Genomic DNA, 22523 nt, shown 5'->3' on the forward strand with positions numbered 1-22523 from the left:
TCATTGGAGCAGCCCCAATCCCATTCTTACTTGCGTGCAAGCAGGCGGGGGAGGGGATCTCCCGTCCCATTGGAGCAGCCCCAATCCCATTCTTACTTGTGTGCAAGCAGGAGGGGGAGGGGATCTCCCTTCCCATTGGAGCAGCCCCAATCCCATTCTTACTTGCGTGCAAGCAGGAGGGGGAGGGGATCTCCCTTCCCATTGGAGCAGCCCCAATCCCATTCTTACTTGCGTGCAAGCAGGAGGGGGAGGGGATCTCCCTTCCCATTGGAGCAGCCCCAATCCCATTCTTACTTGCGTGCAAGCAGGAGGGGGAAGGGATCTCCCTTCCCATTGCAGCAGCCCCGATCCCATTCTTACTTGCGTGCAAGCAGGAGGGGGAAGGGATCTCCCTTCCCATTGGAGCAGCCCCGATCCCATTCTTACTTGCGTGCAAGCAGGAGGGGGAAGGGATCTCCCTTCCCATTGGAGCAGCCCCGATCCCATTCTTACTTGCGTGCAAGCAGGAGGGGGAGGGGATCTCCCTTCTCATTGGAGCAGCCCCAATCCCATTCTTACTTGCGTGCAAGCAGGAGGGGGAAGGGATCTCCCTTCTCATTGGAGCAGCCCCAATCCCATTCTTACTTGCGTGCAAGCAGGAGGGGGCAGGGATTCCTCAGCTGGGAAGGGAGGCTTCCTGTTGCCTAACTGAGAGATCCCTGCTCCTTCCTGCTTGCACGCAAGTAGGAGCTGGGAGGCTGCTCCGAAAGGCAGCATGAAGCCTCCCTTCACAGCTTTTCATATGGGGACTTCTGAGCAGCTCCTGGAGCCAGCCAGAGCCAACTGCTCTGGGCTGCTGAGACTGCCGCTGCTGCGTTTCCCGGGGACATCAGATGAAATCCGGGGACGGAATTTGTCCAGGGACTTATTCACAAAACCGGGGACTGTCCCCGGGAAACGGGGGTGTCTGGCAACCCTATCCTACAGGGCCAGAGCTGGCAGTCACCTTCTCAGATGGAGCAGCTGGCATGACCTTGGCGGTAGCTTCAGTTTGCCCCTTGGAAACCTCCCCCCCTCCCCCCCCCAGCACATTCCTGCCTTGCATTGTTCTGATATCTGGGATGGTTCTTTGCCCTCTACTGCACCCAGGGCCAGGCAGGAAGGAGAAGGGACCCATGGCAAGGTCACTCCCTGCCCCCCGTCTCCCCAGGGCTTCCCAAGCTCTGGGCATCCAAATCACCAGCCGGGCATTTGCTTGCTCTGAACCAAGAACCATAGAATCATAGAATCATAGAATCATAGAGGTGGAAGAGACCACAAGGGCCATCGAGTCCAACCCCCTGCCAAGCAGGAAACACCATCAGAGCACTCCTGACATATGGTTGTCAAGCCTCTGCTTAAAGACCTCCAAAGAAGGAGACTCCACCACACTCCTTGGCAGCAAATTCCACTGTCGAACAGCTCTTACTGTCAGGAAGTTCTTCCTAATGTTTAGGTGGAATCTTCTTTCTTGTAGTTTGGATCCATTGCTCCGTGTCCGCTTCTCTGGAGCAGCAGAAAACAACCTTTCTCCCTCCTCTATGTGACATCCTTTTATATATTTGAACATGGCTATCATATCACCCCTTAGCCTCCTCTTCTCCAGGCTAAACATGCCCAGCTCCCTTAGCCGTTCCTCATAAGGCATCGTTTCCAGGCCTTTGACCATTTTGGTTGCCCTCCTCTGGACACGTTCCAGTTTGTCAGTGTCCTTCTTGAGCTGTGGTGCCCAGAATTGGACACAGTACTCCAGGTGAGGTCTGACCAGAGCAGAATACAGTGGCACTATTACTTCCCTTGATCTAGATGCTATACTCCTATTGAGTATAGACACACCTATATACTCCTATTGAGTATGGACACACCCTTTGAGGTGTGTCCAAAGGGACCATGCTCTCACAGTGGCCAGCCAGGGAGTCAGAATTCTGCAAGCAGGATTCGAACGCAAGAGCAACTCTCCCCGCTCTTGTGTTGCTGGTATTCAGGAGGAGGCAGAACACAGCTCTGGTGGCCGCCAGTAGCCATGAATTTGCCCAATCCAGGAGGCAGGATTGGGCCCCATATCTCCCCTCTCCTAGGGTCGGCCAGTTCAGATACTGTATTTTCCCCCTATAAGATGCACCAGACCATAAGATGCACCTAGTTTTTGGAGGAGGAAAAGAAAAAAAATATATTCTGAATCCCAGAAGCCAGAACAGCAAGAGGCATCTCTGCGCAGTGAAAGCAGCCATCCCTCTTGCTGTTCTGGCTTCTGGGATAGCTGCGCAGCCTGCATTCGCTCCATAAGACACACACACACATTTCCCCTTACTTTTTAGGAGGGAAAAAGTGAGTCTTATAGAGCAAAAAATACGGTAATTCGTGTTGCTTTGCCTTTGAGTTTGCCCCCTTCCCTGCTAATTTCAAGGTCTCTGCCATTCTGAGAGCAGAACCAGCGCCCTCTTTGCCCTCCCTGCCAGCAAGATGCCCCTGCTCTCCTTTTCCCCACAGAGATGCCCCCCTCTGTTTTTGTCCCTGGAACAGGCTGAGAATAGCTTTTGCAGGAGGGGGAGGCTGCAGTTGGGGGGGGGGATAGTTCCCAGCTGCTGTCACGATGCTAAATCCTGCCCAGATGACTTTCCCTTTCCTATAGCGCGGATACTTCCCTAAGTGCCAGGCTTATTGTCCCCGGATTGCACCAGCTCTGGCGTCCCTCCTGATGCCACGGGGCACAGATCCCTCTTGCCTTAAACTAGGATAGGGTTGGGCAGCTGGGGGTGCAAGGAATTGGCAGAGAAATGGGGAGGCCCCAAATTAGACGTTGGTCCGAATGCAGGCAGAGCCTCCGTCAGTTGGGGAAAGCTGGGCTGCAAGGAGGCCCAGCTGATCACTGGGAAACAGGAAGAGACAGCGTGGTGCAGTGGTTAAAGTGTCGGATTGTGACCTGCGGGACCAGGGTTCAGTTCCCCGCTGAGTCACGAAGCTCGCTGGGCGTGATCTTGGGGGTCAGTCCCTGCCCCTCGGTGCTACAGGGAAAAAGGTGGGATGGAAATAAATAAATAAACTTAAAAAGGCGATGGCAGCCAAAGCGGAGGACTTTCTGCTGCCCCACCCCCATGGCACGGACAGAGTGGCTGGGAAGACTTCCCCCTCTTTCTCTTCTAAAAGCAGAACAGGGTTTCCGTGGGTCCAGAGCCAGCTTGTGACTCACCTGGCATCAGGTGATAGCAGGTGCAGGGCAGGTAAGGCACAGCTGCCAGGGAACCATCTGGCCACACAAGGCTCCCCCCGTCCCCATCACGGCTTTCAGCAAGGAGCAGAATGTCCACCTGATGCCAAATGGTTGACAAGTGACCCATAGGTCAGTGATTAACCGGAACCCTAAGGTACATCACTGCCAAATGACGGACAGGCTGTTCAGGAGGTTCGCACGACACATAATTTAATTTTCCGTCGCGGGGTTTAGAAAAATTCGTGGAGGAGAATGTTATTTATTATGTTACATTATTATCTGTGATTATATATGATGATAAGGGACACGGGTGGCGCTGTGGGTTAAACCCCAGAACCTAGGACTTGCTGATCAGAAGGTCGTGGTTCGAATCCCCACGATGGTGTGAGCTCCCGTTGCTCAGTCCCTGCTCCTGCCAACCTAGCAGTTCAAAAGCACGTCAAAGTGCAAGTGGATAAATAGGTACCGCTCCGGCGGGAAGGTAAATGGCGTTTCTGTGCGCTGCTCTGGTTTGCCAGAAGCGGCTTAGTGATGCTGGCCACATGACCCGGAAGCTGTACGCCGGCTCCCTCGGCCAATAAAGCGAGATGAGCGCCGCAACCCCAGAGTCAGCCACAACTGGACCTAATGGTCAGGGGTCCCTTTACCTTTTATATTTGATGATATTATTCTCCTCCATGAATTAATCTAAACCCCGTGGTGGAAAATTAAATTACATGCTGCCTGAATCCCCTGAGTAGTCTGTCCATCAGTTTGGAGGGGTTGGGGATGAACTTCAAATTTTATTTTATATACTGCCCCATCCCAAAGGAGCCCAGAACAGCAAGACAGTCACAATGGAGTGTGTATGTATCGCTCTCTCTGTGTAATTTCTCTTGCTGGGGAGAGTCTGCCTTTGTTCCCCCACCCAGTTTGAGGGTTTCTCATCAAGGCAACTTGTGGGATGCTGGATTGACTGGGTCCCCTCTGACCCAATCCAGCAGCCAGCCAGAGGGCAGCGGTGAGCAATGGGGCCCGCTCCCTTTGTGCTCAGCCTTACTCTCAAAACCTCTGTTTACCAGCTCCATCTGGTACGCAGGCTGAGACCCTATCTGCCTGCGGACTGTCTCGCCAGAGTGGTGCATGCTCTGGTTATCTCCCCCTTGGACTACTGCAATGCGCTCCACGTGGGGCTACCTTTGAAGGTGACTCGGAAACTACAACCAATCCAGAATGCAGCAGCTAGACTGGTGACTGGGGACGGCCGCCGAGACCATATAACACCGGTCTTGAAAGACCTACGTTGGCTCCCAGTACGTTTCCAAGCACAATTCAAAGTGTTGGTGCTGACCTTTAAAGCCCTAAACGGCCTCGGTCCAGTATACCTGAAGGAGCGTCTCCACCCCCATCATTCTGCCCGGACGCTGAGGTCCAGCGCGGAGGGCCTTCTGGCGGTTCCCTCATTGCGAGAAGCAAAGCTACAGGGAACCAGGCAGAGGGCCTTCTCGGTAGTGGCACCCGCCCTGTGGAACGCCCTTCCAGCAGATGTCAAAGCGATAAACAACTACCTGACATTCAGAAGGCATCTTAAGGCAGCCCTGTTCAGGGAAGTTTTTAACGTGTGATATTTTACTGTATTTTTGGTTTCTATGGAAGCCGCCCAGAGTGGCTGGGGAGGCCCAGCCAGATGGGCGGGGTATAAATAATAAATTATTATTATTATTATTATTAGTACTCTGAACAGAGGAGGAGGTTGGGGGGACCCAGTCTGCCGGTTCCTTCCAGCCACCCCTCACCTGCTTCCCCATTTTACCCCCCCCCACCTCATGCCTGTGTGCTGTCCCCTCCCCCTCCCTGCTTTTAGGGCTGAGATCTGGAATTATTATCCCAACAAGTTCATTCAGAGGGATGACATGAAGAGGTTCCACATCCTGAACACGTTATTCAACTTGACAGGTGAGTGCAGATGGGGGAGACAGTGATTGATGGCTCCTTGCCACAATAGCTCTGATAGGTAAAGGTAAAGGGACCCCTGGCCATTACATCCAGTCGTGGACAACTCTGGGGTTACGGTGCTCATCTCGCTTTATTGGCTGAGTGAGCCGGCGTACAGCTTCCAGGTCATGTGGCCAGCATGATTAAGCTGCTTCTGGCGAACCAGAGCAGTGCACAGAAACACCGTTTACCTTCCCGCCGGAACGGTACCTATTTATCTACTTGTACTTTGATGTGCTTTCGAACTGCTAGGTTGGCAGGAGCAGGGACTGAGCAACGGGAGCTCACCCTGTCGCGGGGATTCGAACCGCCGACCTTCTGATCGGGAAGTCCTAGGCTCTGTGGTTTAACCCACAGCGCCACCCGCGTCCTCCACAATTAGAGGCAGAAATGCTGGAAGTTTCTGGAAGCCACAGGAGGGAAGAGTTGCTCTTGCGCTCTCATTCTGTTTGCTGGTTTCCCAGAAGAGGCATCTGGTTAGCCGCTGGGGGGAGAAGTGGGTGCCACCATGGGACTGAAACTGCCTTGGTCATGTTGGTCATTGATCTCCAGCAGGCTAGGGACAGGTGAAAGCTGTTTCCTGTTCCTGCTGGATCTCTCAGCGGCCTTTGATACCATCAACCATAACATCCTTCCGGACCATCTAGAGGAGCTGGAAGCTGGGGGCACTGTTATACAGTGGTTCTGCTCCTTCCTCCTGGACCGTGTCCAGAAAGTGGTGATGGAGAATGAGTGTTCAGACCCCTGGGCCCTCACTTGTGGGGTGCCTCTGGGTTCTGTCCTCTCCCCCATGCTTTTTAACATCTACATGAAGCTGCTGGGAGAGATCATCACGGGGTTTGGGCTGGGTGTTCATCAGTACAGTGGTACCTCGGGTTAAGTACTTAATTCGTTCTGGAGGTCCATTCTTAACCTGAAACTGTTCTTAACCTGAAGCAACACTTTAGCTAATGGGGCCTCCCACTGCCGCCGTCCTATTGGGGCATGATTTCTGTTCTCATCCTGAAGCAAAGTTCTTAACCCGAAGTACTATTTCTGAGTTAGTGGAGTCTGTAACCTGAAGCGTATGTAACCTGAAGCGTATGTAACCCAAGGTACCACTGTATGTGGATGATACCCAGCTCTACCCCTCCTTTAAATCGGAACCAGTGAACATCCTGTGTGAGTGTCTGGAGGGAGTGGGGGGTGGGGGTGGATGGCGGCTAACAAATTGAGGTTGAATCTGGACAAGACAGAAGTACAGTCATACCTCTGGTTAAAGTAGCTTCGGGTTGAGTGTTTTCAGGTTGCGTTCTGCAGCGACCCGGTAGTAATGGAAAGGGTTACTTCCCGGTTTCGCCGCTCACGCATGCGCAGACGCTCAAAATGACGTCACGTGCATGTGCAGAAGCGGCGAATTGCGACCCGTGCACGCGAAGATGCAGATTGCGTTCTGCTCAGTATGCAAATAGGGCTCCGGAATGGATCCTGTTCGCATCCAGAGGTACCACTGTACTGTTTTGGGGGGGACAGGACAGGCAAGTGTGAGGGACTCCCTGGTCCTGAATGGAGTATCTGTGCCCATAAAGGACCAGGTGTGCAGCCTAGGAGTAATTTTGGACTCGCGGCTGCCCATAGAGGCCTCTGGGTAGCTCTGGGAAGGGATCCCTGCACTTCAACTGACCTCTTCCTTTGAGGTGCCCCACTGACCTCTCCCCCCTCTTTTCCTCCAGAGACCTACCTGTTTGCCTGCCTGGTGGATTTTTTCACCAACTGCTCCAGATACGTGAAGTGAGTGCGATGGATTGTTTTGCCTGGGCGGTCTGTGTTGAGGGGGCACGAGGTGCAGAACAGTGCCGGGGGGAGGAAGGTGCCTGAAATGGTCCAGAAATCCAAACATCTGTTTGTGGTGTCTGTTCCTCTTTCCCCAGCTGTGACACAGGCTATAAACACGGGAACCTCTTCATGTCCTTCCGAAGCATGTTCCAAGATGTCCGAGACGCCATGGACTATGTCCACCTTTCAGTGAGCACCGCAGGGTGGGCAGTGAAGGGTGGGCATGGAGAACGACAAGGGAGCATCACCCACCTTTAGAAACCTTGCCCTCTGCCAACCTCCCCCAATTTGGCGTCCGCCAGATGTTTTAGACCTTGGTTTCCACCAGCCCAGATCCTCTCAAGATCTCATCAAAGCAATTGCAGGAGGTGTTGATTGATGGCTGGTGCTTTTATGTCATGCTGGGATCTGTGCTGGGGGGGGGGGACATGTCTGGGGAAGCCCCGAGGAGGCCCTGCTGGCAGCCCCCTGCTGGCTAGAATGGGGGGGCTCCGATGACCTCTTTGTGTCTTCATCTTCTAGGGCTCCCTCAAGGAGAAGACGCTGGAGAATCTGGAGAAATATGTGGTCAAAGACGTGAGTGTTGCTCAGGCCTAGGTGCAGAATTGCTGTCAGACAGGAAGCTTTCTTTGGGGCTGACCCCTTTGGCCCTTGACAGGCAGGCCTCTCCACCATGAGCTCACCTCGCCTCCCACCAAGCCTGCTGAGGCAGGTGCCAGAGGGCCAGGAAGTGTGAGGCAGCTTCCGGCTCAGCAGCTGCAGCTGTTGGTGCAATTCCATTTTTCAAATTTCCTGTGCTCAGTCGTACTTCAGCAGCTGTTGACAAAGAATCTGGGGAGCGCAGATCCTTCCCCAAAGTCATTTCGCCCAGAGGAACCAGGGGGCAGAGCGACAAGTCCAGAAGTCCCTAATTTCAATCTCCTCTCTGCCCTGACTTCACTAAAAGGGGGTGGAGCTTAGGTAAGCCCCTCCCACCCAGCCTCAACCTTCCCTTCTGCAATATGGGGTAATATACTCACCCTGCTGGGTTTTGCAAGGATTACATCAATCCGTTGAACGTAAAGCCCTTTGATCACGCCAATGCAATTGGCAAATCCTAAGTATTAAAAGGTCAGGACATGGGTGGCACTGTGGGTTAAACCACAGAGCCTAGGGCTTGCCAATCAGAAGGTCGGCGGTTCAAATCTCCGCGATGGGGTGAACTCCCGTTGCTCAGTCCCTGCTCCTGCCAACCTAGCAGTTCAAAAGCACGTCAAAGTGCAAGTAGATAAATAGGTATCACTCCGGCGGGAAGGTAAACGGCGTTTCCGTGCGCTGCTTTGGTTCGCCAGAAGCGGCTTAGTGATGCTGGCCACATGACCCGGAAGCTGTACGCCGGCTCCCTCGGCCAATAAAGCGAGATGAGCGCCACAACCCCAGAGTCGGCCACGACTGGACCTAATGGTCAGGGGTCCCTTTACCTTTAAGTATTAAAAGTAGGAGGTGCTTGGATTCTTCCTGGCTGGGCTCTGAATCCCCCTTATCCATCCTGAGGTCACCCAAAGGTGTCTCGGTGGGTGAAGCTGCTTGGGCTTCACTTGCCGCTCTCAAGATTGTTCCGAAAAAGAGCAAAGGTTAGGATTCTTGAACTGATGTACAGGCAGTCCTCCATTGGCGCCGGGGCTACATTCCAAGGCACCGAAGGCATCAGTGAAATCCTGTAGAATTGAAACCCATCGAGAAAGCCCGAAAAACACCCCTTTTTGCCACTGTTCCACCCTTTTAGTGATGTTTCAGTGACGCCTTTATGATGTTCTCTGGGGTTCAGCACAATGCGCATATACATGTTCACACACATATTGAACGTGCGTAAATAAGCGGGGAGGTGGGGGTTGCCTGCATAAACTCCCACAGGGGAAAATTCCAACATGATTTACAATGAGAATAAAATGATAAAAATACTTCCAGAGAAAGGGCAAGGAGGAGGCTGCAGAAGTTTATAAAATGATGTGTGGTAGGGAGAAAGTGAATTGAGGAAAGTTTTTCTTCCTCAGGACCCTATTTTTTTACAGTGGTACCTCGGGTTTCATACGCTTCAGGTTACATACGCTTCAGGTTACAGACTCGGCTAACCCAGAAATTTTACCTCGGGTTAAGAACTTTGCTTCAGGATGAGAACAGAAATTGCGCAGCAGTGGCAGCGGGAGGCCCCATTAGCTAAAGTGGTACCTCAGGTTAAGTACAGTTTCACGTTAAGAACAGACCTCCAGAACGAATCAAGTTCTTAACCCGAGGTACCACTGTATTTTAATTGTTCAGTTTATTACCTACTTCTCACCATAAAGTCCCAGGATGCGCTACAACAGTTTAAAATACAGTACAGTAGTACCTTGGTACTCGAACAGCTTACTTCCCGAACAAATTGGCTCCCGAATGCCACAAATCCGGAAGTAAGTGTTCTGGTTTGTGAATGTTTTTCGGAAGCCGAATGTCTGACGCAGCTTCTGATTGAGTGCAGGAAGCTCCTGCAGCCAAACAGAAGCTGCTACTTGGTTTTTGAACGGTTTCGGGAGTCGAACAGACTCCTGGAGTGGATTAAGTTTGAGAACCAAGGTACCACTGTAATTAAGAACGTAAGGACAGGCCTGCTGGACCCGGCCAATGGCTCAACTCGTTCAGCCTCCTGCTCTCACCATGGCAGCCCAGATGCCCCAAATGAAAAGCCCACAAGCAGGCCCTCTCCCCTCCTGCGGTTTCCAGGAACTGGTACCCAGAAACGTTTACCGCCTCTGATTGTGGAGGCAGAACATAGCTGTTGTGGCTAGTAGCCATCAATAGCCCTCTCCTCCATGACTTGGTCTGTTCATAAAACCTTTTATTGGTGTCACATACAACATCCAAAAAAAGGGACGTGGGTGGCACTGTGGGTTAAACCACAGAGCCTAGGACTTGCCGATCAGAAGGTCGGCGGTTCGAATCCCCGCAACGGGGTGAGCTCCCGTTGCTCGGTCCCTGCTCCTGCCAACCTAGCAGTTCGAAAGCATGTCAAAGTGCAAGTAGATAAATAGGTACCACTCTGGCGGGAAGGTAAACGGCGTTTCCGTGCGCTGCTCTGGTTCGCCAGAAGCGGCTTATTCATGCTGGCCACATGACCTGGAAGCTGTAAACCGGCTCCCTCGGCCAATAAAGCAAGATGAGCGCTGCAACCCCAGAGTCGTTCGCGACTGGACCTAATGGTCAGGGGTCCCTTTACCTTTACCTTTACAACATCCAAAACAAAACAAATCAATACAGAATTACCACTACCCTGGTGGCACAAAACATTTGCTAAAAGAAAGGAGGCAGAGCCGTCTGTCGTATAAAAGGTTTTACGAGCGAATTGGTCTGTTCCCCTCTGAGGTCTTGACGCCTGCCTCCTTCATTTCCTCCTGCCTTGCTTCCACAGCCACGGGTGCCTCTCCTTCTCAGCCGCATAAAGGACCACGGGAAGGTCTTTTTGGCCACCAACAGCGACTACAACTACACAGATGTAAGTAAGCCCCACCCCACCCCATGGCTCACTGAGGGCGGATGGGTCCACTCATGGAGAGAAGACGTGGCTGGCTGCCAGATGTGCACAACACTTGGCCCCCCACTTCTGTGGGTCTTCCCTACTTAGCTATCCACTGAGTGCCACTGCCCAACACAATGCCATAGCAGGCAGGGGGACGTTGTTGGCTGGCAGGGGTCAGGAGGGGGAGCCACAGGGTCAGAGAAGTGATGGCAGCCGGGGTGGCTCCTTTGGAAACAAGGAAGGCGAGCCTGTCTTGGGTTCGGGTTCCTGAAGGAAGCTCCAGTGACACGTGGGTCTGTCCCTTTGCAGGCGATCATGACGTACTTGTTTGACTTCGGAGAAGACGACGTGGTGAGTCGCCGCTTTTCCCCGATTGCTAGCTCTAGCTCTTTCTCTTGCTCCCTGCTCCCAAGTGTAGCGTTCCCAAAGCAAGGAAGGATTGGACTCTGATTAATATACACACAGAGGCTTGACCAGCAAGACTCTGGGAGGGGTGACAATAATAATCCTTTCCACCCCTTGGCCCAGGTCGTTTTATTCACAAAAGAACTTTTTACACAGTGTTCGTAAGAACCATTCAGATTTCCTCTGAGCATTTAAAAAACGCCCCACGTGGGGACAAAGTTAAAGTTAAAACTACAAAAAACCTATTTCCTACTTGAGCATGCATATATAGTTCAGAGTAAATAAAATAGGGATCAAGGAGGAATGCTTTTAGGAAACCCTGGAGGTCCTAAACAGCAGTAAATGGGAGAGGAAGGATGGCACTATTTAACATCTCCTTGTGAACTCTCTTCCTGGCCCTTAGATTAACAAAACTAAAGAAAGGTACATCAAAGAAGCTACCTACTATCTTTATGACCTAGGATGCCTGATGAACAACTGGCCTGTGTATTTAGAATAGTAGTAGTAGTAGTAGTAGTAGTAATAATAATAATAATTATTATTATTATTATTATTTATTATTTATACCCTGCCCATCTGGCTGAGTTTCCCCAGCCACTCTGGGCGGCTTCCAATCAAGTGTTAAAAACAAGGTGTCTTTTAAAAGTAAAATAGTTGTTTATTGCCTTGACATCTGCTGGGAGGGCGTTCCACAAGGCGGGTGCCACTACCGAGAAGGCCCTCTGCCTGGTTCCCTGTAACCTCACTTCTCGCAGCGAGGGAACCGCCAGAAGGCCCTCGGCACTAGACCTCAGTGTCCAGGCTGGACAATGGGGGTGGAGACGCTCCTTCAGGTATACTGGACCAGGCCATTTAGGGCTTTCAGGGTCAGCACCAACACTTTGAATTGTGCTCGGAAACGTACTAGGAGCCAATGAAGACCAGTGTTATATGGTCTCAGCGGCTGTTCCCAGTCACCAGCCTAGCTGCCGCATTCTGGATTAATTGCAGTTTCTGGGTCACCTTGAAAGGGATCCCCACGTAGAGCACATTGCAGTAGACTAAGCGGGAGATAACCAGAGCATGCACCACTCTGGCGAGACAATCTGCGGGCAGGTAGGGTCTCAGCCTGCGTACCAGATGGAGCTGGTAGACAGCTGCCTGGAATACAAACATAATAAATAAACCAATAAGCTTCCAGACTCAGAGGTCAGCCTCTTCCCAACAAAGACCCCCTCCTACCCAGCTCTAAGCTGTCCTGATTTTTCCTGTCCCACGGCAGGAAGCACCCCAGAGCCGGCCTTGGCGCTCCTACTTTGACCTGATTGTGGTGGACACTCGCAAGCCTCTGTTCTTCGCGGAGGGCACTGTCCTTCGGCAAGTCAACACGGTAAGTGCCCTTTTGGTGCCAGTTGGGAGGCTGGATGGGGGTAGAGGCATTACAGGGGGTTGGACTAGATGGCCACTGGAGGGCCCTGACCTGAACAGAAGTTGTCCTGCCAGCTGGGATGGGCCAGGATCTCTGAGTCTGGCTGGGAAAGCCCCTCTTAGAGAAGTTTCTAGAGCAGAACACATGGATTAAGGCAATTCCTTTAGCTTGGGTTCCTTTAGGTTGGACTAGATGACCCCTGAGGAAGTAAGTAAGTAACTTGCTCCGACCATAATGCTGTGAAAATGGAGATGAAACTAACACCAATCGGTTCCTTCAGATGGAGGATGAATGACACCTTATTTAGAGATCAAGAGGTTGTTAAGAAGGCCCAAAAAACCTTGAGAGACTATTTTGAGATGAATTTGAATACTAGTATTGAAAAAAGAATAATCTGGGACGCAAGTAAAGCAGTTATGAGGGGGTTTCTGATCCAACAGAATACAATAAAGAAGAGAGCCCAAAATGAAAAAAAAGATAAAACTTTGGAAAAAATAAAAGAGGGTGAGAAGAAACTAAGAGCGAAACCAAAGTCACAAGAGATTCTGAGAGACATAAAGTTATATCAAGTGCAATATATGAAGATGATGAACCAGGAAATTGAATGGAAAATTAAACAAATGAGACAAAAGACATTTGAATCGGTTAATAAATGTGGAAAATTGTTAGCTTGGCAAATGAAAAAAAGACAAAAGCTCAATACTATCACTAATTTGGAAGTGGAAGGAAAGAACATTCAGAATCCAGTGGAGATTAGAAAATGCTTCCAGAGGTATTTTAAACAGTTATATACACAAGGGCCACAGAAAGAGTTTGATATAGACCAATTTTAAAAAACAAATGGATTACAAAAAATCTCTCAGGAAAACAAGATAATGCTGAACCATAAAATTACAGAACAGGAGGTAGAAGGTGCCATTCAGAATATGCAGTTGGGTAAATCTCCAGGGCCGGATGGTTTAACCTCAAAATATTATAGATCTTTGAAGGATTGGTTAATTCAGCCACTAAAGGAGGTCTGTAATGAAATTTTGGAGGGGAAAAAAGCGCCAGAGTTGTGGAAGGAAGCTTATATTACACTTATACCGAAAACTGAGTCACAACTTAAGAACTACCGCCCCATATCCCTGCTCAATGTGGATTATAAAATATTTGCTGATATTTTGGCTAATAGATTAAAAAAAGTATTAGTGGAAGAGATACATAAGGACCAAGCTGGCTTTCTCCCAGGTAGGCACTTGTCTGACAACACGAGGAACATAATTAACATTTTGGAGAAGTTGCAAGTGAATATTAATACTAAAGCAGTTTTAATTTTCATAGATGCAGAGAAAGCTTTTGATAATATTTCTTGGAATTTTATGAAGAAAAATCTCCAGGGGATGGGGGTGGGTCAAGGGTTTGAAAATGGTATAAGTGCAATTTACAGAGGAATTTAAGACAGAGAAAGGTACACGACAAGGCTGCCCAATTTCCCCATTGCTTTTTATTTCGGTCCTGGAGGTTTTGCTAAATATGATTAGAAGGGACCGTCTGATTAAAGGTATCCAGGTCGGAGCCAAACAATACAAATTGAAAGCTTTTGCAGATGACCTAGTTTTGACGTTACAGGAGCCAGAATCTAGTACGAAAAGAGTATTAGAACTGATTCAAGAATTTGGTCATGTGGCAGGATTTAAGCTGAACAAGTCAAAAACTAAAGTTCTTGAGAAAAATTTAACACCGATTGAGAAAGAGAGGTTTCAGAAGGAGACAGGTTTAACATTAGTTAAGAAAGTAAAATATCTGGGGGTTAATATGACTGCTAAGAACTTAAATTTATTCAAAGATAACTATGAGAAATGTTGGACAGAAGTGAAAAAAGATTTAGAAATATGGTCAAATTTGAAGCTTTCCTTGTTGGGTCGAATTGCAGCTATAAAGATGAATGTATTGCCAAAAATGTTATTTCTGTTTCAATCATTGCAAATTTTGGACAAGATGGACTGTTTCAAGAAGTGGCAGAGAGACATTTCTAGATTTGTCTGGCAGGGCAAGAAGCCTAGAATAAAATTTAAAATATTAACTGATGCAAAGGAAAGAGGCGGATTTGCCCTGCCAGACCTTAAACTTTACTATGAATCAGCAGCATTCTGCTGGTTGAAAGACTGGCTGCTTCTTGAGAACACAGACATTTTGGATTTGGAAGGTTTTAATAATGTTTTTGGGTGGCATGCATATTTGTGGTACAACAAGGTTAAAGCACATAAAGCATTTAAAAACCATATTGTCAGGAAAGCATTGTTCAATGTCTGGATAAGATACAAAGACTTATTGGAAAATAAAACCCCAAGGTGGCTGTCACCAATGGAAGCGAAGGCTCAGAAAAAGCTCAATATGGAGGCCAAATGGCCGAAATATTGGGAAATATTGGAACAAGAAGGAGAGAAATTGAAATTGCAGAGTTTTGAGAAATTAAAAGATAAAGTGTGAGACTGGCTTCATTATTATCAAATAAGAGAGGCCTATAATTTGGACAAAAAAATTGGCTTCCAGGTGGAAAAATCAAAATTGGAAACAGAACTGTTAGATCCCAAAACTAAGATACTTTCAAGAATGTATAACTTGCTGTTAAAATGGAACACGCAGGATGAAACGGTTAAATCTGCAATGATTAAATGGGCACAAGATATTGGTTATAACATTATGTTTGCTGACTGGGAACAGTTGTGGACCACCGGCATGAAATTCACGGCATGTAATGCCTTAAGAGAGAATATTATGAAAATGATATATAGGTGGTACATGACACCAGTCAAGCTTGCAAAAATATATCATTTGCCTGATAACAAATGTTGGAAATGTAAAGAAAATGAAGGTACATTCTTTCACCTTTGGTGGACGTGCCCAAGGATTAAGGCTTTCTGGGAGATGATATATAATGAAATGAAAAAGGTATTTAAATATACCTTTCTGAAGAAACCAGAGGCCTTTCTCCTGGGCATTGTCGGCCAATTGGTGCCAAAGAAGGACAGAACTTTCTTTATGTACGCAACAACAGCAGCAAGAATACTTATTGCAAAGTATTGGAAGACACAAGATTTACCCACCCTGGAAGAGTGGCAGATGAAGGTGATGGACTATGTGGAACTGGCGGAAATGACTGGCAGAATCCGAGACCAGGGAGAAGAGTTGGTGGAAGAAGATTGGAAGAAATTTAAAGACTATCTACAGAAACACTGTAAAATCTATGAATGTTAAAATGATGATTGGATTGAATAGGGGGTACTAGCAACAAAGTTAATAAGAATATGCAAAAATGGATTGATAACGGATGAGTTATAATATATTAAGATATAGAGTTAAGATAAATGAAAGAGGGTAAGGATTTGCTGATTTGATTATGTAAATGGGAATACAAAAAGGGGAGGTGTGAGGTGGTCAAGGAAACAAGCTAATGAGTTTAAAGATAAAAAAAAATGGATTTGTTTTTATTTTTTTCTTACCTATTTGCTTTTTGCATTTTGTATTTTTATTTTTTTATTTTTTATGTATTTTTGTATGTTTTTTCTTATCTCTTTCTTTCTATATGTTCTCTTTTTATTCTGTAAACTTTTGTTTTTTGTAAAATCTCAATAAATATTTATAAAAAAAATAATAGATGACCCCTGAGGACCCCTTCTCAACTCTACAATTATGTGATTCCGTGCTGAGCAGCTGGAAAGCCACTCGCCCTGCCTTCCAGCTTACCTCATTCCTCCCCTGCCCGACATAACTCTGTCTTTTTTTCTCAGGACACAGGGAAGCTACGGATCGGTACCTACACAGGACCCCTTCAACACTGCGCTGTCTACTCGGGAGGTAAAGCCTGCACCAAAGCTATAGGTCATGTTGGGAAAACTGCCTGGCCTTTAAAAGAACCCCCAATATTAGCCAGACGTCAGTTGCTGCAGAAGGGAAACTGAGCCACAGGGAGTGGCATGAATCCATCAGGTCTGGATTCTGTTGCCTCTGTTGTTAACAAAATCTGCCCTTTCTTCCTTATCCAAGAGCCCATATAGAGTCCTTACGTAGGTTCCCTATTGGTAGGAGAAAATAACAGAGGCCAACCAGAGAATATTGAGAAGCAAAGCAGCTAGTAAGCCTGATCTTTATTGATCTGTTGCAACAGAGTCCTCGCTCACCACACGCAGGAGGGAGGAGGAACCCAGAACAATGGCGCGCAAGGCCTTATATAGACATTTTAAATTCCCTGCCCTGGCGCTCAAGACCACCCCTCCATACATCATACATACATCACAGAAGGGGTGTAACCCAAGACCACCCCCCACATACCTACATCACAGAAAAGGTGGTCTAAAACAGAAATGTGAATGTTGTTTTTCCTGTTTGCCAGGTTATCTGATTGCCTTTCCTGTCTGTCTGTCACCCATTAAAATGCTGATTACTCAATTCCTGAGACAATGGGAAGGCTCCCTGACCCCCTCCCTCCTTGCAGGGAAAACATTTGGTCACTTTGGGAATCAAAATGGTTTCAGGTCGGTCTTCCTGTGCTGATCTATATACGTGCTTGGTTGGTACACTTATGAACATTTAACATATATCTAAGACCTCAAAATTCCTATCACACCTCTTCTCTTTCCAGGCTCTTCAGACCTGGTGTGTGACCTTTTGGGAGTGAAGGGCAAGGACATCTTGTACATTGGAGACCACATATTTGGGGACATTCTCAAATCCAAGAAGAGGCAGGGATGGAGGACCTTCCTGGTGGTACCCGAGTTGGCCAAGGAGCTGCAAGTCTGGACAGAGAAAAGCGGTGAGGAGGAGGAGGAGGAGGAGGAGGAGGAAGGTTTCAGAGGGTGGAGGCAGGCTCCTCTCACCCCTTGGCAATGACCCAGAGAGACCACCAGCCAGATTCTTTGCACAGTGCCTTGTTAATCTCTGGAACTCCCTCCCACAGGAGTCAATGCTGGCTAGCAACTTGAATGGCTTTCAAAGAGGATCAGACAAATTCGTGGAGGAGGTTAGGGCTATTGATGGCTCCTAGCCAGGATGGCTCTGCTGTACCTCCACAGTCTGTGGGGGTCAGGTGGGATTGCTATGAGGAATTATGGAAAATGGAACACGCCATTGTGTCAGCGATGAAAGCATTGCATTGACTGGGTTTGATTCATTGACAAAAAATTCTGGTCAAATCCCACAAGCCTCTGCACCTCTGCCATTTGCTTTCTCTACGCCTGACAGGCACGTATAAGCATTCTAAATACACAGGCCAGTTGCTTCACCAGGCATCCTGGGTCATAAAGAATAGAAGGTAGCTTTGATGTAGTTTGTTAATCTTTTGGTAGATCTTAAGGGCCAGGAAGAGAGTTCATAAGGAGATGGTAAATACTCTTTCCTTGCCATCTTTCCTTTCCTGCCTGTTTCTGACCTCTGGGGTTTTGCTAAAAGGATTCCTCCTTTATTTACAGTACTCTCAGATATGTATGCAGTTAAAAGGATTTCTTCTGATCTGACTTTGTCCCACGTGGGATTTTTTGAAATGCTCAGAGGAAATCTGAATGGTTCTTACAAACACTGTGTAAAAAGTTCTTTTGTGAATAAAACGACCTGGGCCAAGGGGTGGACGGGATTATTATTGGCACTTCCTCCCAGAGTCTTGCTGGTCAAGCAACAACAGTCAGAGGCAGCAATGCTTCTGAATACCAGTTGCTGGAGAATCCTGCTGGTGGTCTTCATCTGGTTGGCCACTGTGAGATGAGGGTGCTGGATTAGATGGGCTATTGGCCTGATCCAACAGCCTCTTCTTATGTTCTCTGCCCTCCCATGCTTAAGGGGGTGTCCCAGCCCACCCTACCTCCAGATCTTGGCTCTGATCCTTTTACTGGTGCCCAAAACCAGGTCTTATTTCCTAGATGTGTATCAGATAGCTTTGTTACTTGCTGATACCAAGAATCTAAAGACCCATCTCATCCCCAGTTCTAAGAGGTTGTGCTGGCAGGTCTTTTGCACCTCCTTTTCAGAAGCCACACTTAATAGTGTCCATTTCCCCCTCCACAGAACTTTTTGAAGAGCTGCGGAGCCTGGACATCTTCTTGGCTGAGCTGTACCAGTAAGTCGGGATTCCTGCCCATTAGACTTTGCCTGGGTCCTGCCTGTTGTGTGAAAATGAGAAATTTGCAAGGAGCCCATGTTTCGTATTACTAGAAGAGAAACTTTGTTTTTAGAAAGACGGACAAAGTTTCTGAATGTGGAGTCGTTGCCAGGGAGAGCTGCCTCTGTCGGAGGCGTTGCCATGGCTGGAACTGGACTGGAAGTGTCTTGCGGTGCCCTCTGCCCTGATTATGGCGATTATAGAATCACAGAATTGTAGAGTTGGTTGGGACCACCAAAGGCTTATCAAATTCATCCCCCTTTAATGCAGGAACCACAGTTAAAGAAGCCCTGGCAGATGGCCATGCAGCCTCTGCTTAAAAACTTCCAGCGAAGGAGAGTCCACTACCTTCCAAAGGAGTCCATTCTACGGACAAGCAACTCCCACCCTCAGGAAATTCTACCTGATAATTAGTTGTAATCTCCTTCCTTGTCATTTGAATCCATTGGTTCAGAACTTACCCTCTGGGGCAGCAGAAAACAAGCTGGCTCCATCTTCCATGGGACAGCCCTGAAGATGCTTAAAGATGGCAATCAAATCCTCTGTGTTTGTGTATTTAGAGCATCTGTATGTTGTCCTTCAGCCAGAAAGAACAGGCTTACATACAATACGATAATCTTTATTGTCATTGTCCCATACAGAACAACGAAATCGAAAAAATCTACATCAGACATTCAAAAACCAACAAGCCTGCTATCCCAGTTTGGTTAACCCCCTAAAAACTCTGATACCCCGTAATTAAATACAATATACTCCCATAGAGACTACCTTACACTGCGTTTAAAACCAAAATCGCATTTGGGGAGAAACTGTTTCTCAGGTGGCTAGTCCTAGTCTTTATAACCCTGTACCTTCTTCCAGAAGGCAGAAGCTGAAAGAGATCATTATCCTGCGCTATCTCTGCAGCTTTCTTATGACACCTGGAAGCATAGATTTGATCCAAGGTGGGAAGAGTGCACCCAATTATTCTCTCCGCAGTCTTTACAACCCTGGACAGCATTGTTTTTCCCCTGACTGTGCAGCTCCCAAACCACACACACACAGTAAAAACAAGACAGTCCACACTTGCAGGCTTACGATTTAAAAAAAGGTCCTATGACAAACAAGGGAAAAACAACAGAGAGGGGATAGGAAAATCAGCATCCAAATTCAGGCACCAACTTCAAAACAGCTGTTCCTATAATCTCCAGCTTGTACAGTTCAGGGGCAAGGAAGTGCCGGGTGGAACTGGGCTCCCAGCAAATCTTTAGGCAGGCAGTGTGACCTCCAGAAGGGATTCAGAAGGGATTCAGGTGGGATTTTGAGCACAGGTGTCCTCTTTTTCCCCCCAGGCACCTGGACAGTGGGAGCAACGAACGGCCGGACATCAGCTCCATCAAGAAGCGGATTCAGGTATCCCCGCCAGTTCCCAAGCAGCATCTTGGCCTATGGCCTTCCTGAGCCCATCACTCAAGCCTTTGGGCTGCTGGTCAAGGCTTCTGGGGCCAGAGCTCAGCCTCACTCAGACACAAATCCATTTAGGGCTTGCTTAGTAGGCAGCAAGGGACGCGGGTGGCGCTGTGGGTTAAACCACAGAGCCTAGGACTTGCTGATCAGAAGGTCGGCGGTTCAAATCCCCACGATGGGTGAGCTCCCGTTGCTCAGTCCCTGCTCCTGCCAACCTAGCAGTTCAAAAGCACGTCAAAGTGCAAGTAGATAAATAGGTACCACTCCAGCGGGAAGGTAAATGGCATTTCCGTTCGCTGCTCTGGTTCGCCAGAAGCGGCTTAGTCATGCTGGCCACATGACCCGGAAGCTGTACGCCGGCTCCCTCGGCCAATAAAGCGAGAAGAGCGCCGCAACCCCAGAGTCGGCCACTACTGGATCTAATGGTCAGGGGTCCCCTTTACCCCTTTACCTTAGTAGGCAGCAGAGCTGGCTAAAGAATGGAGCCTTCTTTAAGGCTCTGCTGTCTTATGGTCCAGATGCCCAGCAGCGCCGTCCTCTTGGTTCCTACCTGGGGGGCTGTGACAGGCCACAAGTGACAACCAGAAGCCCCAATGGGGAAACCTGCAAGCAGGATTTGAGTGCAAGAGCCCTCACCCTTCTCCTGTGGTTCCCAGCAGCTGGTGTTCAGAAGCATTGATGCCTCAGTCTGTGGACACAGAGAATAGCCTTCTCCTCCATGAATTTATCCAGTTCTTTTTTAAAGCCGTCACTGCCTCCTGCAGGAGTGAGTTCCATAGTTTAACAATGTGCTGCGTGAAGAAGACAGAGCCTGTTTTCTCCCACAAAGCAAAGGTCGTCTTGCTGGTCCTAGGCAAAATCCCCAAACCCACATGAGGGCAGGAGCTTCTTTAAGCCAAGCAGCACGTTGCACAAAAGCTCCTCTTTATCGGTTGGTAAACTAGATGATGGGCAGGTCCAGCAGTGGGGAGAAAGTCCATGGGCAATGGCAGAGGTGTGGGTGACACCTGTTATAAGAAAAACACCTCTGATTCCCTTATGGGGTTATCTATAGCCCGTATAATGGGACGTGGGTGGCGCTGTGGGTTAAACCACAGAGCCTAGGACTTGCCGATCAGAAGGTCGGCAGTTCGAATCCCCTTGACGGGGTGAGCTCCCGTTGCTCGGTCCCTGCTCCTGCCAACCTAGCAGTTCGAAAGCACGTCAGAGTGCAAGTAGATAAATAGGTACCGCTCCGGCGGGAAGGTAAATGGCGTTTCCGTGCGCTGCTCTGGTTTGCCAGAAGCGGCTTAGTCATGCTGGCCACATGACCCAGAAGCCATTAAAGCGAGATGAGTGCTGCAACCCCAGAGTCGTCCGCGGCTGGACTTAACGGTCAGGGGTCCCTTTACCTATATTATATATATAAGACCTTAATTTTTTTATTACATTTATTTTTATTTTACCTAGAGGCTCTGCATTGTGATACCAAAAGCGGTTCCCTCAGAGCCCACCAAGTTTGTTTTTAGCTCAATTTGAAAATCAAATGAAAGAATGGAGTATTTTTTTTAAAAAAGATTAAAAGTAGCGCAGAATATCTGGTGGGCCAGCCTTTTGGAAGGCACCCTCAAGAGCTGTAGCTCTCCCCATGTCCACTTTTCCCCATGCTCTTCCCCCCACAGGCCCAAAAAAGGTAATCCACCCCCGCCTTGGTTTTAGGAGGCCACAGAGAGGTCTGCTCACGCAGCACAGATTATTCAGGCAGTCGGGAAACATGGGCTAGAACCGCCAGATTCAGAACATTGCAACATAAGCTTGCCACAGAGAAAAATTTGTTTTTTTCTCAGGCCCTTGAGCGATGCAATCCAGCTGACCACAGCTGGTTTTGCAACGTCCTGAGGGGGTTACTCCAACTTTAATTACGCCTCTCTCTGTTTCCTGTGTTAAAAGTTAACCAATCCTGATAAGAGACTTCTGGGTTTTTTCTCTCTCTCCAAGTGTTCTGTTATAGAGAAGTAGTTCCTAAACATTTTTGGGCCACTGACCTCTTGGTTCCATATTATTCGGCATTTTGCACACCCTATTATGGAAGATAATAACACAATAAAATTCAGAACAGTAAGGATGAATTGCACATTTATTCAAAACCCAATTAGAACAGTTTATGTTTAAGGAAGTCAACAAAAGTGATGCACTTGATCAAGTGATACCAGCTTTTTGAAATAGGATAGTCATTTATACCTCCAGCGCCCCCCACCCGCCCCCTTGGTCATCCTCTGATTCCAGTGGCTGCTACAACTCAAGTTGGGAACTCACTGTTAGGGAGTCCTGTATATTGGTTCTTGAACTCAATCCTTTCTGGAAGTCCATTTGACTTCGAAAACATTTGAAAACCAAGGCCCCGGAAACCATGCTGACAGCTGAAATGGACGTTCAGCTTCCCAAAAACATCCGTAAACCAGAACACTTACTCCGGGTTTGCGGCATTTGGGAGCTGAATTGTTCGTCACCTAAGCTGTTCAGAAACCAAGGTACCATTGTACTTAAAATACCCCTGGCACCTGGACATTGTTGGCTGGGTTGGGGGAGCATTAAATGTTTT

General features: G+C 48.3%; 1 protein-coding gene across 1 annotated transcript in view; it reads left to right on the forward strand.

Annotated features, from left to right (window-relative positions):
• The window catches only part of LOC128419964 (cytosolic purine 5'-nucleotidase-like), a 50804-nt gene that overhangs the window by 21103 nt on the left and 7178 nt on the right, over nucleotides 1–22523 (forward strand). Inside the window, exons 5-15 of the mRNA XM_053401284.1 lie at nucleotides 5073–5164; nucleotides 6916–6973; nucleotides 7114–7207; nucleotides 7541–7594; nucleotides 10443–10526; nucleotides 10860–10901; nucleotides 12217–12324; nucleotides 16137–16203; nucleotides 16988–17158; nucleotides 18403–18454; nucleotides 19828–19888. Of these exons, the coding sequence (XP_053257259.1) occupies nucleotides 5073–5164; nucleotides 6916–6973; nucleotides 7114–7207; nucleotides 7541–7594; nucleotides 10443–10526; nucleotides 10860–10901; nucleotides 12217–12324; nucleotides 16137–16203; nucleotides 16988–17158; nucleotides 18403–18454; nucleotides 19828–19888 (883 nt within the window). The remainder of the gene's footprint in view (nucleotides 1–5072; nucleotides 5165–6915; nucleotides 6974–7113; nucleotides 7208–7540; nucleotides 7595–10442; nucleotides 10527–10859; nucleotides 10902–12216; nucleotides 12325–16136; nucleotides 16204–16987; nucleotides 17159–18402; nucleotides 18455–19827; nucleotides 19889–22523) is intronic.

The sequence above is a fragment of the Podarcis raffonei genome, chromosome 8 (genome assembly GCF_027172205.1).
Source record: "Podarcis raffonei isolate rPodRaf1 chromosome 8, rPodRaf1.pri, whole genome shotgun sequence".
Taxonomy (NCBI): Eukaryota; Metazoa; Chordata; class Lepidosauria; order Squamata; family Lacertidae; genus Podarcis; species Podarcis raffonei.